Source organism: Corticium candelabrum, chromosome 20, assembly GCF_963422355.1.
Source record: "Corticium candelabrum chromosome 20, ooCorCand1.1, whole genome shotgun sequence".
Taxonomy (NCBI): domain Eukaryota; kingdom Metazoa; phylum Porifera; class Homoscleromorpha; order Homosclerophorida; family Plakinidae; genus Corticium; species Corticium candelabrum.
In genome coordinates, this window is record NC_085104.1 from 4554611 (window position 1) to 4573553 (window position 18943).

At 41.7% G+C, this 18943-nt stretch overlaps 2 protein-coding genes and 1 long non-coding RNA gene across 4 annotated transcripts; 2 read left to right on the forward strand and 1 right to left on the reverse strand.

Moving 5' to 3' along the window:
- Window positions 1-1046: 1046 nt before the first annotated feature.
- LOC134195351 (uncharacterized) lies at window positions 1047-8738 on the forward strand. The gene is made up of 10 exons (XM_062664369.1): window positions 1047-1115; window positions 1191-1313; window positions 4849-5117; window positions 5173-5533; window positions 5613-5881; window positions 5946-6104; window positions 6174-6214; window positions 6272-6366; window positions 6428-7934; window positions 7995-8738. The coding sequence occupies exons 2-10, from the start codon at window positions 1191-1193 to the stop codon at window positions 8471-8473; spliced, it is 3303 nt and encodes a 1100-aa protein (XP_062520353.1). The 5' UTR covers window positions 1047-1115; the 3' UTR covers window positions 8474-8738.
- Window positions 8739-11983: 3245 nt separating this feature from the next.
- LOC134195468 (uncharacterized) lies at window positions 11984-13861 on the reverse strand. Of its 2 annotated transcripts, none has more exons than XR_009972375.1 (3): window positions 13837-13861; window positions 13610-13764; window positions 11984-13454 (listed from the first exon to the last, which is right to left on the reverse strand). It is a non-coding gene; the product is annotated as an uncharacterized LOC134195468 (long non-coding RNA). The 2 variants fall into 2 exon arrangements; XR_009972374.1 differs by having other exon boundaries at window positions 13827-13861.
- Window positions 13862-13872: 11 nt separating this feature from the next.
- Window positions 13873-17978, forward strand: LOC134195469 (small ribosomal subunit protein uS12). Its single transcript, XM_062664488.1, has 3 exons — window positions 13873-13907; window positions 14004-14163; window positions 17650-17978. Exons 1-3 carry the CDS (start codon window positions 13904-13906, stop codon window positions 17915-17917), a joined length of 432 nt encoding a protein of 143 aa, XP_062520472.1. The 5' UTR covers window positions 13873-13903; the 3' UTR covers window positions 17918-17978.
- The last annotated feature ends 965 nt before the right edge of the window (window positions 17979-18943 follow it).

Genomic DNA, 18943 nt, shown 5'->3' on the forward strand with positions numbered 1-18943 from the left:
CGCTTCGTAATGATACATGTACATGCAGACTGGACCTAAGGCTTGCTAAAAGTAGAGCGTTCGCGATGTTTATTAAGCACTGTAACAGAGCGCATGATCTGATTACGGCGCAGTAGAGCCGTCTGGTGTGGTCTACTGCCTAAGTTTCAAACGTCCGCTTGCGGAACGCACTCCAAGCCTGCAAGCTGTGGATGATTGCACGGATGTGGTCATGCCCTTGAGGTTTTCATCACAGCTACTGTTACCGCCCCCCTCTGGTGATGTTAAGGTTGCAGTCGCTAAATCCTCTGATTGTGAGGCGCTCGTGCTGTCGATGCTTCATAGACGCTTGACAGCTGCGGGTCGCGTCGTCTGGTCTAAACAATGCGCTCTACTAGTGAATAATTGTACGTGCTTCGTTTTCACGTGAAATTCAGATGGTTGAGCAGTGCTAATATTGAAAACGAATAACTTAAAAGCACTGTAAAACACGCCTATTCGGTTAGCAGCAGCAGCAGACGACTGTTCTTTTGAGTAATGCGTTGCATACCTTTCATTCATGCGTTGCATATCTTTGCTGCTCTCAAATTCACGGCTCACGCGTGTGGTTTGTGTCTAATTGAAGTTAGCACTTCTCGGGTCTCAGGATGGGAGGTCGTTCTGTTGTGGAAATTTGGCATGTCGCGGTGTTCACCAAATTCATTTAGCAAAGCAAATTCAAGAATCTGACCTAACCGAGTAATAAGGGTTGCGTCAGGGTACGGCGCAGGTTTCTAATTAGCAGACTCGTTTGTACGGTACACAAGTAAGTGGTGAAAGGTTTTCGAATAGAATTTTGAGAAACTCGGTGAATCGTGAGCTCGAGTGTCGTGTGTAGTTGGCATCTCGTTATACGAGGGAGAACGAGCGGCTGGAGCTTGTTGGGTTTCGGCTGCGCAAACAAGGTTGCTAATGTTATTAGACCTAACGGCGAGCAAATAGTTAATGACGTAGACAGCGAGTGATTCGTCAGTGACGTAAACTCATAAAGCGAAATGTAACTTCAAGGTAATCGCCTAGCACTCTGCATCAGACAGCCGATCAGAGCGCATCTGGTGTCCCTACTCTTGACTACACCACAGCGCATCTTTTCAAGCGTGAGTTTCTTGTACCTGCTTCTCCTACACTGCGAAATCGTTCAGTTTGATTTAATGTTTATTGTCATGCTTCAGATGGCGAGCGCTTGGTACTGTATTTTCCTGGTCGTCGCTGTTGTTCAACTAGCAGACGCGTCGCATTTTCGTGGCGCTACTATCAATTGGAAGTCTATTGCCACTCCAGCAGAACCGGGAAAGGTGAGACTGGCCGCACGTCTGCCTATTGGCTGAAACTAAATGTTGTGCGATTTATTTATTTGTGCAGTGTTTGTTATACATTTTTACATTAACTGACTTTGCAGCGCAGAAGCACACAATATCTTGTGGACAACCTTTGATGGTTGACTCGCAGTTCGCTAGAACGTTTCAACAGATGCGTCCGCACCGGACCTTGCTAGTTCCTAGAAGCCCTAGAGACCTTGAAGCCGTGTAGCGTTGGAATACCCACGCAATAGTTGCTGCATGTGTTAGATTTCGGGTGGCTAGACGGACAACGGGTCGTGTGACTTTCGCTAAAATTTAGTTTATGATGGTCTCATTGTAGGGATTGGCAAAACGGATCTATAGTATGCGATTGGGCTGCTTAGACTTTTCGACAAACATGTAGGATACTAGAGGTGTGCAGGAATGCAAGAACGGAATGGAATGCTAATTGAATGATAGTCTAGAGTTCCATTGTCTATATGTTGATGCGACTAGTCAAGCAGCAGAAGAAAGGGCGTGAAGCTCCGTAGATCCTGGGCGACTAGATATGGCTGCACTTTGTTCTGGTACTGTTTGGCGAGGTCGCCTATTGTTGATGATGTCTCCTATTGGATATCAATGGCAAGGACTTGGAGTTGATAGCTCTTTCACTTACAATCAACAGTCAGACTAGGGTACTCTCGTTACATTTGATATTCAAAATTCATAAACTAGTGTAGCGACAGATGTTCGAAATCTGCTTGGTTCCGGTACACCCGTAGAGGAGCGCAGCGGTCGTGCTTCTTGGAACTGTCCAATTACGCGATGGCGTTACAATTACTCCTATGCCGCGCTTATTGCCTTGCCATACATGCTGTGTAGGATTCTCAACATAGTCTCAAACAAACAACGATTCCAGGCTCTGCTAGACTACCAGATACAGAAAAACTCCACGTCTCTAGACCGAACTACGTACGCCACTGAACTCAGTCATCGCCTTTTTTGGCGACGTCATTTCTGATAATGTGATAAACCTTACACACTTAGGAAGATGCGTAGAATGCAGTTACTTACTCATCAAATTTGCAAGCTACTACCCGACCAAGTTTGGGTGTGACCACACAAATGAACGCGCGTGTGGAAATGGACGGCATTAAATTTAGTGAAGTGGAAAAGCGCCCGCAGCTAAGTTCGTACAGGAGCAACCGCGTAGCACCTACCCATCTCTAGCCTTCAACGGGTCGTAGTTGACAACCGTTTCACTTCAAAACACGTTTCGTCTGTCATACACGATGTAGAGCTTAGATACGTACTAACGCTAGCTAGAACAGCTAACTGACCGTCAGTCACTATTCCACAATGTCAGTCATTGGACCTAGACGCATTTCCTGCATGCGGATGGACTGACCGCATGCGTAGTTGCGTATACGTAGAGTGGCGGATTTGAAGCGACTCGCACAACGGGTCAACGGGTCAGGGGTCTCCAGTAACTGCCGAATCCGTCCAAGTTTGACATTGACAGGTTTAGATAAGACAGAGTAATGTATGCAAATGTTGTCTACGTTCACGTAAGAATTATTTCAGTCCTTGTTTAATTAAATAAATTACATATTGATCTTATGTGATCATTCCGGAAACAGACGGAACATCCTCTTTAAGATCCTCCTGGCTGCTAGGGTTGTTGTGGCCGTTAGAACCACTCACGTAAACAACAGACAAAACGACACAGTATAATGTGCAACAACGGTTGTGTCTTTTCTTGGTGTTTTCTCTACAATGTCTCACTAGTAATACGTACATTGGTTAGACAGCCACACACCGCAATTTTCGCTTAGACTTGGATCCACTATGTGAAGGGCCACACTGTATGAGTAGGCTAGACAAGTGGAAGCCTACGTAATCAATGGCCGTCGGCTAGAACTGAAATTCATTGTTGTGTTGATTTCTACGTGAGCGTATAGTTAGTAAAGATAGCGGAGGTGCACGTGGAGGTATTAATTTTTGTCTTCTTTCAGAGTAGAAGCATGTCATACAGAAAACTATGGGTTTTTTCGTTGTCTCGGAGTTGTAAGTGTAATGCAGTACGTACCTTTAGGTTTTAGCAGAAAGAGTCAGACACATGTGGGTAAACAATTCCAAGGGTGGGGCGCGCGTTAGCTAATTAAAGTTGAGTTAAACATGCAGTGCACGCACACGCGCGCGACAAACGACAATAGTACATACCAACTACCTGCAAGCAACCACAATATGCTGAATATTGTGTACACACCACTTATTGGTGTATTTCCTGTAAGACTTTAGAATGGATGCAAACTCTTGTAACCCTGCATGGCAACGTTCTACATTGATCCTATAGAATTTCCCTTGGGCTGGAGTACTGCGTTAATTAAACTTAAAAGTTAGGAGTTTGGGAGCAGTTAGAAAATTTGGGTGCTTGTATTGTACTATGGCAAAAAGCTAACGGTTGAAAGTCACACACAAGTTGAGATGCGGGCTACTTGCATAAGCAGATCCAGGCGGGGAGACTGGGGTACGTTCCCCTCCCCCCCCCCCGTTTGGGGATCGAAACTTTTTTCTAACTGAATTGATCTATTAGTATACGTACCGGCCCGTGTACTTCAAATCTGAGCCTACAGCCTGATAACACAACACCTTGACTATAGTGCTATTGTAATGCTTTGCTGCCAAGCGGCCAAGATGGCTGCTGCTTCAATCAATCCCCACTTCTTGACCTAGAGAAAAATGAAAACTAGACTGATAGGGTTTTTCTGACGTTTCCTTGTTCAGAACAAATATAGTTGGTAATTTACAATTATTCTGCCGCTGTACCGTAGGTGTGAAAGAAAACATGTTATGTGTCGTTATGCCCCTCCATGATGGGCAAGTGGGGTCTTTACCCTACCCAATCTGGGCGCCCACCAACCCAGCAGGTGAGCCCAGCAGGGTACATGTTTCTGTGTAGGCCACACGGCGATCAATGACTGGCCAATTCGATAAAGATTGAGGGCATTACAGTGACCGCGAACTCGGCACAACCTAGTGGATATCAATGACCACCAGGAAAGCGCTGAACGGACCGTTTGCTAGACTACAGAAACTTCCCAACAACTTAAACGAGTCATAGTCTCATGGACAAAGATAGAGAAACATGAGAAAGAAAGACAGACCAAGTTTCATAATTTACTGTCATCACTGGGGTTTGAACTCCCAAACCATGGAGTGGTAGCCATTGCTAATATTATAATTATAATTACAGTATTAAAACCACTACACTCAGCCGTTTAGAGCTCACTGTTTTATAGAGCTTACTGTTTTAGAAGACACACCTACAAACTCGGTTTCCCCCCTCCCCCTCTAGTAAATCCTGACTTGCCTGCACAGAAGGGCACAACATAGACAAGCAAACAACAGATATCAATTGCAACTAGACAGTGACGTTACTTACGTACACAGAGCTGTCTGTAGTAATTATTTTGTATGATTAACTATTTTCTCGTTTTGTATTAATTAGTATTTACGATCAGAGTCTCAGATATTGTACATGTTTTAGGTGAGCATCACTTTCAACATTGCCTGGCGTCGATCGAGTAGTACTGGAAAGTCAAATGGCGTGGAATGCAACGATAATCTCATTGCTACTAAGGCGCTGCATGGTTCGGCCACTGGGTGGCGTTGCCTTAGCGACAATTGTGGAGACCAACTCATACCAGACATGCAATACGAGTGTACTGCATTCAGTGCGGCAGATGACTGGTCCTTTGGAACAAGAACCATTGAACATACCTTTCCAATTAATTTGGGACCAAAGTTCTTCTTTGGGTAAACCTAAGATCTTGTTGTTACATCATAACAGACTATAAGACATTTGTTATAGCATTGATCCTGCTGGAACTGATCGGTGCTGTTGGTTGGCTACTCTTCAAAATGTACCCGGTTTATCTGACCTTACACAACGAGTGTACACTGAAATTAACCTAGGAGGTCGCCCTGATGACCCAACACGTATCAACACTAGCCCAATCACCCAAATGATTCCTGTTCTTCCTGCAAGAGGTGGATGTGAGCATCGCGTCGTTATTCCTAACCGTGACGAAGACTCCGACGCTGTCAGATGTCGTTGGGCCAATGGTAAACAAACTTTACCTGATGATGGAAACGATGACGATGGTTTTGATGAATGTGGTGGTGTTTGTCACGATCTTGACAGACCGCCATTCAATGCACAGCTAGATGAGGTATGTCTGTTGGTAACCAATGTGCACATCAGTGCACATACTTGAATTTATTATAATGTGTATATCTATATCTATACAGACAAATTGTGAGATAGTATGGACGCCACCCAATGAAGGACTCTATGCAGTTGCTGTTGTTCTTGAAGATCACATTGATGTGGGAGGCACAACGACATATCTGAGTGAAGTTCCGCTGCAGTTTTTAATTAAAGTTGTCGAAGCTAAACTGCCTTGTAACGAGAAGCCCGAGTTTGTTGATACACTCCTTCAACCTCACTGCTTTGCTATATCTGAGGGTGACACGTTTACTTACACTGTTACAACTAGACACGTAAATCCAAACAACAAGTATGGTGGTATATGTATGATCTCTATCTAAGATCTAGATTGATCTGTATGTGTTCTTTCTTAGCGTTGACTTCCTTGTTACAGCCAAGCCACAAGGCATGATTGAGTCCACATTTGATGATATTGGTGGAGGATTGAAACGGGCAACTTTCACTTGGACACCTACATCAGACCAGTATGGAAAGCCTTTCTTTCTCTGCTTCCTTGCAATTGATGATCAAGAGTGAGTGTTTCAACTTGAGGTACACACATATCTATTTTGATTATCTAACAATTTGTATGTTAACATTAGGGGTGCAAGCGATCAACACTGTATCTCCTTGCTTCCAGGATGTAAGATTTGATATTACAATGACAGTTAAAAATCTTGCTGACACTTCTATTTTGCAGTTGATCCTCCAGAGGTGCTACTTGCAACTCGATCACCAAATGGTGGAGTGTTTTCGCCAGGTTCAGGAACTGCGAGTATATCTTTCTCTAAACAAGTAAATTCTATTAATATATGGTAGTTGTTTGATCTAGCTTAGGGTGTTGTCTTATTATTAGGTTCGCAGACCCACCACTCCTCGTTATATAACGATTCATAAGACAAGTGATGATAGTGTCGTAGAGATGATCGATACTTCAACTTCTACAGCTGTTTCTATCAGTTCTGTGGGTAACACGCACACAGCAAGCTTTTCATTGAGGGCGAATTATGTTGGGAATCAAGATCATTACATAATTGTAGAACAGGGAGCTTTTGTGGGTGTTGACAATAACTGTCCTGGTGGTGGACCAGTTACAAGCAACGGTGTACTGAACAAGGGTGACTGGACCTTCACAACACCACCCTGCGTCAACGATGGTGATTGCCATTCTAATGCTCGATGCATTGGGGCTGCCTGTGTATGCAATCTAGGATTCACTGGAAATGGATTAACTACGTGCAACGACATCGATGAATGTACTGTACCTAGTCATAACTGTCATGCTATGGCTCTGTGTGATAACACCATTGGAAGCTTTACTTGTACTTGTAGGCCTGGATATACTGGAAATGGTCAGGTTTGTGTCAATGTAAATGAATGTCTTTTGAATACTCATGACTGCAGTGACAATGCTGATTGCACCGACACAATCGGATCTTTTACTTGTACTTGTAGGATTGGATTTAGGGGAACCGGCCAAGAGTGTAATGACATTAACGAGTGTGTAGAAAATTCTCATAATTGTGATGGCAATGCTGATTGTGTTAACACAGAGGGATCTTTCACTTGTGGTTGTGACACTGGATTTAGCGGAACTGGCGTTGAATGTGTGAATATTAATGAGTGTTCGAAAGGAATACATGACTGTCATGCAAATGCTGACTGTTCTGACACTGATGGATCTTTTACTTGTACTTGTAAACCTGGATTCAGGGGAACTGGTCGAGAATGTGTTAACATCGACGAGTGTGCAGAGGGAACTCACAATTGTCATGCACAAGCTAGATGTGATGACACTCAGGGATCTTTTTTTTGTACTTGCAACAGTGGCTACAGAAGAAATGGCATAGACTGTGATGAAATCGACGAGTGCTCTGAAAACACTGACAATTGTCATGCTAATAATGCATTCTGTACTAATACACCTGGATCATTTATATGCACATGCAATTCTGGATATGCTGGAAACGGTATACTTTGTATAAACATTGATGAATGCGCCAATCCAAGTCTAAATAATTGCCATAGCACTGCTCGATGTTTGGATTTGGATGGTTCTTTTCAATGTATCTGTCCCCCGGGATTTACTGGAGATCCAATCAATGGACCATGTGTGGGATGTACAGCTAACGATCAATGTCACACCAACGGTATTTGTCAAGTTGTTACTGGTAGCATACGAGACTGTGTTTGTAGAATTGGCTTCACCGGTGATGGCAAGAATGTTTGCGATGACATAAATGAGTGTGTTGATCCCAACGCAAATAACTGTCACAAATATGCTAATTGTATAAACTCCGGGGGATCATTTCGATGCGAATGTATGGCAAATTTCAGTGGTGATGGAGTTAATTCATGTGTTGGTAAGATTACTATGCACTCTTGTTCAGTAGAGTGAGTGACAACGCTATTTTACATTTTAGATGTGAGTGACTGTACCAAGAACTGGCCTGTGCAGAGAGACCGCTGGATGAATGATGAAGGTGACTGGAGGGACACAACTAAGAACTGTGAAAGCCTCGGAAATAATCTGCCCAATCCTGTTGTAAATACGAATGACCCTCCTATCAAGCAGTGGGAAGATATCGTCAGTACATATATCAATGAAGTGAATGCATGGCTAAAGGATGCTTCAAGCTTGAATCTTGACGGCATTCCTCCATCTGTCACTTTCAACCAGACTGATCCAGAAGAACTTTGGAACGCACTGAAGGAATTTATGTATCGTATGATTGACCTGTGGTATGAACAAATTGGCAAACCCAATGGTCTGCCTAAGCCTCTGCCACTTGGTCGGTGTGACGACATGCAAGTGCAGGATTGGTTTCGAAATAGGGCTGCCAGCAAACAAGCCGAAGCAGATTTCAAATCTACTTTTGGAGATCGATGTGATGCTCGCTAAAATCATAGGCATTGCAACCCCGGACTTGTCTGTTATCTGCTGTAATTTGTTTTAAATGGTGTGTCCGGGACTGAATGATTTTGAATGTTTTTTAGCTAGACTTGTCTTATTATGATTGTGTCAAGAGTGACGAAAATAATTGGTTGTCTTCTTTTACTTGCTATATGAACTCCTAAGTCTCGAGTGGTTTCATGTAATTGCTATTGTCAGTTGGTTGTCATATCTAAACCTACCTAGTATAATCAATATTAAGTTACAAAAGCCATACTGTGTACAGTAAGACCCCACAAAATACTCAGTAGCTGTCCTCTTCCCTTGTACTGTCATGTCAGTCAACATAGTCCTTCCTATATGGCTATGGCTAATATAACTTGCTTGAACAAGAAAGCCTGTTTTATGGTAATTAAGGCGCATTGATGACTCCACCATATCGATAGTCAGATCTAACAGAACAGCAATTTTCTAATAATAGAGAGATTCTTAACCAGCGTGTTTCCATATTTTTGTAGATCAAGTGAGTGAAAACAGCATATGATAGGTAGAACACCATCAGTCTACTTCCAGTGTTGCAACGCTGGCACCAGCATAGCATCCCAAGTCATGGTGTGAAAATGCTCGTAAAACTCTATGGATGCTCAGCGAATGCTTGATAGGTGTTTCAATGCATTTTCAAAAAACATGTCAACAACTTAACCACCACAGCCTACCTATAATAAAACAAACATGTAGACTGGTAAATTTCAGTGGGTTTGATAAAACTCCCAACTCAACATGTCAAGGTCGAGTCTGCTTTTTCCCTAAATCAAACTCTTGGCGAAGAGTTTTGGCTTTTTCCCTAAATCAAACTCTTGGCGAAGAGTTTTGTTTTATAAATATAAGAGTTTGGTAGTTTACACAGTCACAGCTGTATACAACATGCACAAATTAAATTGCAAAAAATATTTGCAACAGACAAACTACAGTAAGGCATGAAGTCAAGCACATCGGCAGTAGTGATTTGAATTCTACTCTAAAAAGCCTACCATCTTGCTGTAAACTATCATCTTGTGAATGAGTGCGCACACTACAGTAGCATTACAATTGTTATATAAAAGCCTTCATGTGTCAAAAGAGAATGACTTCCATAGCATCAATAACATCAACAAAATTGGAGACATATTCCCACATTTAAATCCCAAACAACTGAAGTTAGATTCTCTTAGAAAATCCAATATTTTTCTGGAACAGTTGTAGTGTAAATGAGTAGTAAAATAAAGTTTAAATAATCGGTGTAAACAACATTTAGAATAGTGTGCAAATGTGTTTTGACAGAACCGTTCTGAGCCAAAAGATTCAGTTATTGTACGACTCATGTATACAGTGTCCGCAATAAGAACTTGCAAATGACCAGACAAAATGTCAGGTTATAACGAAATTTAGCCAGACATGACCAGACAAAGCTGTTAATGATATGTACTTTACTATACTACTGGAAATGTCTATGCAAATTTATATATTTTGCTAGTTCCTGATGAGTCAACCAATATACAAAATTAATGTTACACCAAGTTTTAGTAGAATGTGTTACAGACATGCAGAAAGCACCTGCATGTTATGCTTTTATTAAGGGATTACTTATATGCAAGATAGGGGCATGATAAATGCTGTTGCATTGTACATCAAATTCAAGTCATGAGGTCAAGACTACATAATGTGACTTGGATAAGATTATATCACACCTTTTTAAAATTTGAAGAACATCAAGAATTAAGTATTAGATAGTTTATGTGCACACTAAATACTATTCAATAACACAACGCATAAGACCATATGACAGATACAGACAATAAACAGGAGAAGGAAAGGTAAATTGTTTGGCATAGTATGCTCTAGATCTATAGACTAACAATATGCCTCCCCTCGTCAAAATCACAAGGATTAGCTTAATTATTACACGACTATTGGAGGCTACTGTTGGTGCCTTCTCGAACCTTACATTTGTCTACTACTGCAAGCCAAAAAAGTTCAGCCAAAATTGCCAGCCGTGAATATCTGTTCCCACCTTTTATTTGGAATCCAGAAGCTGGTAGAACCTATCGTGTTTAATTAGAATGTGTATTAATTGCTAAGCACATCTCTGCTCTTGTGACCATTTAGTTGACCACCCATACCTAACAACAACATTCTCACCTTATTCATATCCAAACTTTCTATCCCTTGTTCGTGCATGGGTCATTTGTTTGACTAGAGAGCTTCTCTACATATGTACTGATGACAAGATACTGCTGAGCAAACTGTGATAATGGGCGAACAATGTCCGACGTCCGGCCGTAATCGACGACACTGGTATAGCTTACAATTCATGTAGATGTCAACTCAACTGTCAGAATAAGCATATAATGGCATAATCATAACATATTATAAGTCCGTTTTAGTTGGTCAAACCGTCCTATGATAAAGCAGACTATGGGGCCTAAAATAGCAAATTTTCACGCACTGTTGTAGTTTGCCTCTGCTTCGAAATATTGATCCCACCACAAATCTTATCACCTCATTTTTCTGTTCATTCATTTATTTGAAATCAATACCACATCACAACAGCAGAGTTTCTACACTAACAGTGTCCAGGGCAAACTGCCCTCTATCTACACATAGTCATTCAGTACATGCAAAGTTAAAAATGTTGTACTTATCGGGTATTTTTCTCTGTCTTAATTTGCTTGTTCTCTTTCCCGTAATATCCACGATCTCTTTATTCACTATGTTTGCATTCTCTCTTTACAGTCAGACAGCCAGCTGGGTTGACCATTCCTTCTCAAAGTGGGCAGCAGCAGTTCTGAGAACTGGCGGTGTCAGAATTAATGTTTCATGTAGCATTTTTCTGCATTTGCACCCCATCTTCTAACCACTTCAATCACTATAGGTCTAAAAGGATAGCCTGCTCCATTAGCATCTTGGAGATATTTGTTACTTTCTCTGTTTTGTTCATTGATACTGCATAACCTACCTTTTCATTGCTGCCCAAAAGGTTCGTATCGACCATGGATGTGTCACAGTGATGGCTAAAAGTAACTTTCTACAGTCACAATAGTTATACACAACTAAGTCTAGTAGTTGTTTGCCTTCAAACTCGTCTATCAGTTCCTTTTTTGGACCTTAGCATGTCACAAGAGCTGTCCATGAAGTAATTGCGACATCTAATCAGACCATCTGCAAACTTGCAAGTTAATAGGTAATACCCCTCATCATCTACATCCCTATTGCATGGTTTGACACATTTCTTAATATCGCTGAGCTGAGGAAACAACACTCCAAGTTGCAAAAAAGTTGCAATGCAAAATTGAGCATTGGAAAGAATTTATTCTTGCAAACGTGGGAGTCTGTGCGTCTAACCACCTTCCTGCTATGTCTTTTTTATGGCTTGCAGTCTACATTGGAGACGGTCTGGTGTTTCTCAAAGATGTTTGATGATGGCAACACTGGGCAACAGGTTTTTGCATTTGCAGCAGTTCTATGGGTCCCACCCATAACATACTTGAAGTGTTGTGTCCTTAATCCGTAGCTTTATTCATTCAGTTTAAATTTTAATCAGTGCTGCATCACAACAGCAAAATTTCTATATAATAACAGTGTCCAGGGCAAACTGCCCTTTATCATAAACATTCATGTCTAGTCAATGCTTAGCCTCATGACTAGTCTTGCAATGTTTTCGGCTTTCCCTGATATTCAAGCCTCAATGCAGCAAGACAGCTAACAGTGCAGCAAGAAAGGTCATGATTCTAAAATCCTGTCCTTGTCGAGTATTCATTCATTCATTCATTTATTTCAAAACCATTTTCACTACAACAACAAAATCTAGCTACAATACAAAGTTCCGAGCCCTGTCAGTCAGATCCAATTACATTCCAATCCAAAAACTGGGCGAAGTTGGCACGTTAGCTGGCTTATTTGAATTTTCCTGAAACTGCTGATAATCTTGTCACTAATTATGTCAGAGTTCTCCAGCTGGATTGCCCGGGTCTCTTACATTGGTCACAGGGCATATTTAGCACAAGTGGTGCCAACAACAATATCTCCTTCTCCTCGGCTTGTTTCCCCGATCTTCCAATACTTCAATGGCTATAGGCCGGAAGAGGAGTCCAAGATTGTTCGCCTTCAATAAATATTTTCATCCTTTTTCTCTTTCTCCTTTGCAGATGCAGCAAATCCAGCTTTCTCACTGCTGTCAGTTAGATTTGTCTTGGACGAGGAATGGGTAATTACAATGTCCAGTAGCAATTTTTTGCCATCATGGTAGTTGTACACTGCTATGTCAGTGCATTGTTTCCCTTCAAACTGTGGCATAAGTTCTTTCCTGCAGCAATAATTAACAGACTGCAACATATTATAATATATTAAAACGCTATCAAGAAAGTGATTGTGACGTCTTATGGGGCCACCCCAAATTTCTACGTCAAAAGATGGTAACCCTTGTCATCATCTTACATTGACTGACGTATTGTTTGATATTTCTCAACTGGGGAGGGACACTCCAAGACGCATGAATGCCGAAATACAAAATTGGGCATTGGAAAATGTGAATTTTGCAAACATGGAATAGCTTCAAGCCACTTCCCAGCCACGACGCCTCCACTACTGAGCCTTGCTCGATCTTCTTTAGTGGGGCACAACACTAGGTAGTCCTTAAATATCTTGCCTCTCTTGACAATTTGCAGCCTGGACTGTAAATGGTTTGAATTCCCAGTAATATCTCTCAACAATGGTAATATCTTTAATTAACATGCTATCACCCACTGTGTGAAGATTGTCCAAAGCATCCTTCAGATTGTGTGTGAAGGACATGTTGCCTATCTCAAAGTCATCCCTGACAGCATTGCAGATGTTGTCCAGCATTTCTCCTCTTTCCAGTAAATTGCTCAGTGTGTTTGCTCAAGCACCAACAAATGACACACTGATGGCCTCTCTAACCCATACCAAGCCAAAGCGGTCAATTGGAAGGCACCTGTTGGTATAGTCTATTTGTTAAATGTCGACCAATTCATTCATTCATTATTCACTCATTCATTCTACTCTAATCTAATTAAATTTACAACACACACATGCCAAGTTCAAGCATTTACAACAATATCATGACAGACTTGGAGCTGCTGCACTAACCTTTCTAATTAATTTGTTCATTCTCTCTCAGCACGTACCTAGCCCGTATCCAAACTTCATTTCTGTTCGCCACTGAATTGCATGTAGGCTACACTACGGTTAGACTAGACCTCCGGATCCAGAATATAAGGTGTTAGCACAGGCCACTTCCATCTCTACATACAGTAATAAAAAGAAATTAATCACTCAGGCGCAAGATACACCAGCGATGCCTCACTATTTACAACCTCCAGACTGCCACACGCCTCCGCGTTACAATAATTTGCGCATGCTCGGTCAGTAGCGTGCTAAGACATGGGTTAGTCTGCGTGTATCTTGCCCATCCTGATTTGAATGTTTCTTCTCGCTTCGTAAGTGGTGAATGCTACTGAGAAACTGTTCGTTTATGCTGTAGGTAAGCCTCGTGGTCTACGAACTGCTCGGAAGCTACGTGTTCACCGACGCGATCAGAAGTGGGCCGATAAGGACTACAAGAAAGCGCATTTGGGAACGGCATTGAAAGCTAATCCGTTTGGTGGTGCATCTCATGCAAAAGGCATTGTTCTAGAGAAAGTGTAAGAGCGTGTCTTGTTATTGTAACTATTACAGTGTTTTCTAGTCCGGTGTGAGTGTGTGCGACGTTCATGTGATGCTTATTTGGGATTTACTTGGCCAGGGTGTATGTTACTCGCTTGTCTGTGCGTTTCAAAATGACTGAATGCTTCAAGTTTTGAATACTACTGGTAGTAGCTCTTTCTCGTGCACTATTGTTAGTCACTCACTAGAGGATGCTAGGTCATGGGTAGGATAGTTGCTACTAATTGCAGACCACGTTTATGCAGGTGGTGTAGTCATCTCAAAATCTGAGGGTAACCCTTAGTCTCACGTAGCCAGACCCCTTTTTCCGCCATTTCATGGAGGAAAATGGGGTCTGGTGAACACCTTTTGATATCCCTGTGTGCCAGAAATCCGATATCTCAAGACGGGATTTGGTTTCTTAAACGCTTCACTAAAGACCAGACTGGTATGAGCAGTGCAATCCTATCTTAATAGCTTCTCTTGTGTAGTAGAGGATAACTCGAAGAGTACAGCTAGTGTCGTTACTGTTTGTGAAATCTGCATGTCTACTGCAGCAATTAAACGTGGCCACGGGAACATTGACATGGAACCTCGACATCATAGGTTTATAGCGTGCGCTCGTGCCACAACGGAGACTGAATGCGAATGCACTGAATGGATGAGAACATACTCGATGCTGTTTGCTGTTTGACGTCTAATAAGGCGACCACGAACAGTCCAGAGTGAGTGATATCTGGTCCTGGAATTGGAAGGGCTTGGAGCTGACGTCATTGAAACAAGATGAGTCGTCTTTCTGTGTTTGGGTAATCATCTCATGTGTTTTGTGCATTGCTTTACATCGAGTACGTTCGCATTCAGTTTTCATTGCGACATAAGAGCACAACGCTACGTACGATGTCAGTCATGACAGATTGCCTTAGAGATGGAAGCCTGTCGATGTCAATGTTCTCGCGGCCAAGTTTAATTAATTGCTGCTGTAGAGTTGCAGATTTCAGAAACAGTAACGAATCTAGCTGTAGTCTTCGAGTTGTTTTGTACAGAACAAGAAAAGCTAATTGAGATAGGATTGCACTGCTTGCATACCAGTCTGGTCTTTAGATAGCCGATTTCTGGCTACATAGCAAACAGCGACATCAAAAGCTGTTCACCAGATCCCATATTTGCCCGGAAGTGTGATGTGGCGGAAAGGTCTCTGGCTACGCGAGACTAGGTAATCCTAGGTTTAGTGTTGTTACTGCATGTATTTAATAACTTTTAGGCCAGTATATTTGTTGAGTTGATTCATAGTTTCTCATCAGAGCTGGGTGTGAAAAATGATACGGGCAGGCGGACCATTACCATTATGCAATTAATATGTTTAATACTAGTTGATAACACGTTGCCACAGAATTTCTGACCGTCTACTGAAATGCCACACTCCAGCTAGACAATACGTATTTGGTGAAACCCTGTCATGGAAGTAAACATGCAAACTTCCTAGTAATTTAGATTACGTATCTAGGCCTGGTAAGTAGTTGTTTCGTGATTGTAATCAAGACAATTGAAATGTACAGTATATGTAGGCACTCAGTTTTGTTTTAACGACAGTGGTATGGTTAATATTTGTTTACATATACATTGATATCGACAAACATTGACTATCTCAGTGTTAGTTACAGCGCAATTGAATGTAGTAAAGATTGATCATACTGTAGTATGGGACGTGTGAATAGTTGACTGTAGGTGTTACCAGTCAGCTTCTGAAGGTGTTTCTTGGTTGTCAAGTACACACAATCCCTAGCTACAATACAAAAGGTTGGGGCGACGGAACTTCATGTGGCTTTTTCGTTGCCGTTTGGTCACTTGCACGAATCATTTTTATACTGATCTGTAATCAGACACGGGAAAGTGGACTTATATGGCTGATATACAGGTTTTCTAGTTGGTCTAACTTGAGTTTGATATGAACTGGTAGTTCCTATGGAAGGCCGGTGATGCACTGCTTGTTTATACATTTACAGTATAGAGGTGCAGATGTCTCCAAGGAATTTCTGTGATCTAAATTGTTGTTCCAGCTGTGTCCACCTGTGGCCCCTCTTTGATGCTTGTCTTTTTTAAGAAATATGCTACAGTACTGCGGCACAGTGTGTATACATAGGGAATGTTGGAAAACTTGCGACTGTCACAAGTTTACTAAACATGAAGGTTTTAGTCTTTTTTATGTGCTACATGTACTATGGTGTGGTATATGGGTTTAGCTAATTGCTGTCTGGACAATACCGTATAAGATAAGATATTGGCGGGAATTTATTTTGGTGGTTTGCTAACAAATTGACAGACAAAACATGTTGGCGGATTTTATCTTGGCGGTTGGACATCTCTGTTTGCTAACTGGTCTTACCATCTAATTAGGTGGTCATGTTTTGTATGTGAGTGACAGCTGTGTTCGTGGCTCACATTTCCCTAACTTATTGCATGGTCTCCAACTACTGCACAGGCACAACAGACGGCATACCTACCATCTTGCTGATCTACGTGCCTGATGATGTCAATGTTGCCGGAGACCAAATTAATGGTGGATTTTATATTGGCGGTCGCTGAAAAGTCTGCAAATCCGCCAAAATAAATTCCCCACCAATATTTCATCTTATATGGTAATTGCGTTTGGGATGGGGCTTTACAAACAGTGACTGAGAGTGTGTTCACACCAACATCTGGGGACTAACTATGAGTAGGCCAACATTAGCACAAGTGCATTCACGCCGATAACTATGATTAGTAAGTCACCTGGGCACGTGAGTGTTATTAGTCTAGACAGTTTTCATTCGTCAGTCCATTGCTTTAGGTTTTTGAAAAGGGAATCATTTAGTTTGCTTTCTCTGGCAGCTCCTTCAAAGACAGCAGGAAGTTGTCACATGTAGAGGCACGCACGTAGTATACATCTGCCTGCGCTTCCGTATACGTCACCATGTTGTTGCTGCGTTTGTACGTTCAAACATACAACACCACATCAGAAACATTGGCGGCATGCTCTTCTTGTATACTACCTCACGTGCAACCAGTAACGCCAATAATGTGGTTGCAATACTACTCTTTACAGCATTAGAACGGCATTAGAATGGCGTTACACTAATCATGATTAGGACCGGTGTGAACGCTTAACTAATCATGATTAGGCCCGGTGTGAACACCCTCTGAGTCTCTGGAAAGTACCAATTAGCATTAACTAAGGACTAAGGTGTGAAAATCTTAGAACATAGGTCAAAGTTGAGGCTGGGGGCTTACTTGAGCTGTGGGGGTAATTGTCGAGCGAGTATGGTGTTTGTATTTATGTAGAGTATGCATTGTATGGATGTTTACATTTTGGACTTATTTTGTGACACGTGTGAGACTTGTTCTTGTACATACTGTAATTGTGTTGTATGTTAACTGAAGTATCATTCTTACTATTAATCTAAATGGTTATTTGTGTACAGCTTTACGAAAATGTCTCTTTTGTGTAGTGGTGTTGAAGCTAAGCAGCCGAACTCTGCAATCAGGAAGTGTGTGAGGGTGCAACTGATTAAGAATGGGAAGAAAATCACAGCATTTGTCCCTAATGATGGCTGTCTGAATTTCATTGAAGAGAACGATGAGGTTCTAATAGCTGGATTTGGTAGAAAGGGTCATGCTGTAGGAGACATTCCGGGAGTTAGATTCAAGGTGGTGAAAGTTGCCAATGTATCCCTGCTTGCACTGTATAAGGAGAAGAAAGAAAGGCCTCGCTCATAGACAATTTTGTTGTTGGAGTCAGTTTGAATTACAATAAAATACCTCTATATAACAAGGGTGATTCGTGTGCTTGGTGGTATCACTCTGGTGTGCACGTATTAATTTTTGGCATGTACGTACTTGTAGGCTGTGTTAGTAGTGTCCTTTGAGTCTGCATTTTGGCTCTGCTCGTAGGAGGGAAGTAGCAGTATTGAGCTTTGCTGTTTTAGTATTGCTTGCTTGAGTGTCATTAGCAGAGCATCTTGTTTTGCAGTTCCCTGATTGGTAGTCACGCTTATTTTAACACTAGTGCCCGGATGTACGCTTTGGTTATCCGGGCACTGCTATGTGAGAAAGGTTTGTTACCTGGTTGGGAAATTCTAGGATGTTGCAGTAAATCTGGATATAAGAAAACTAAGACATATGACATATGACGTTGGAATTTCAGAATAAATCTGCGCTGATCTGGAGGGGGTGGGTGAGCAGAACCAACATCATAGGGTTTCTAGTTTATTAGATGTAACTAATAGACTGTCAGGTTCTTACAGTTGCAGATTTATGATAAGTATATTCAAATGTTTGTGAAGTTCACGCAAACAGTCAATTCTTAAATAAATCACAGATTTTACAGGGTTATAATTTATGTCTATAGAAATTGTGCCTGCAGCTGGTGGTCTCTTCATCTGTTTCAGCTACTGAACCAAACAGCACGCTTTGCAAGCTGGATCTAGGGTAGATATTCTAGAAGTTGGAGTCCCGATCGAAAAAGTTACAAACGCGTCCGATACAATTTACCATTTAATTAATCATACGTAAGTATATCTCGTTCTGGAAATGGGTCAAATGTCTCAATTTGATTGCTGCTAGCCAACAATCAATGACAATGGAATATGCGGGGCGCAATGTACTAACGCATGTGGCCGAAATGTTAGCTCTAGATAGCTTGTGTTGTGTTGTTGACATAGCAACACTAATCATCTGTGCGTCATTGAAAGTTATATAATTGACGGCATCCGCTCTGTAACAACGAACGCATGCGCGGAGACT

Bases quoted from the DNA above. Each gene is read 5' to 3' on its own strand.
- LOC134195351 (XM_062664369.1), top strand. From the start codon at position 1,191: ATGGCGAGCGCTTGGTACTGTATTTTCCTGGTCGTCGCTGTTGTTCAA. The intron at 6,215-6,271 runs GTAAGATTTGAT...TCTATTTTGCAG, and splicing joins TATCTCCTTGCTTCCAGGAT to TTGATCCTCCAGAGGTGCTA. The intron at 6,367-6,427 runs GTAAATTCTATT...TCTTATTATTAG, and splicing joins GTATATCTTTCTCTAAACAA to GTTCGCAGACCCACCACTCC.
- LOC134195469 (XM_062664488.1), top strand. The intron at 14,164-17,649 runs GTAAGAGCGTGT...TCTTTTGTGTAG, and splicing joins GGCATTGTTCTAGAGAAAGT to TGGTGTTGAAGCTAAGCAGC.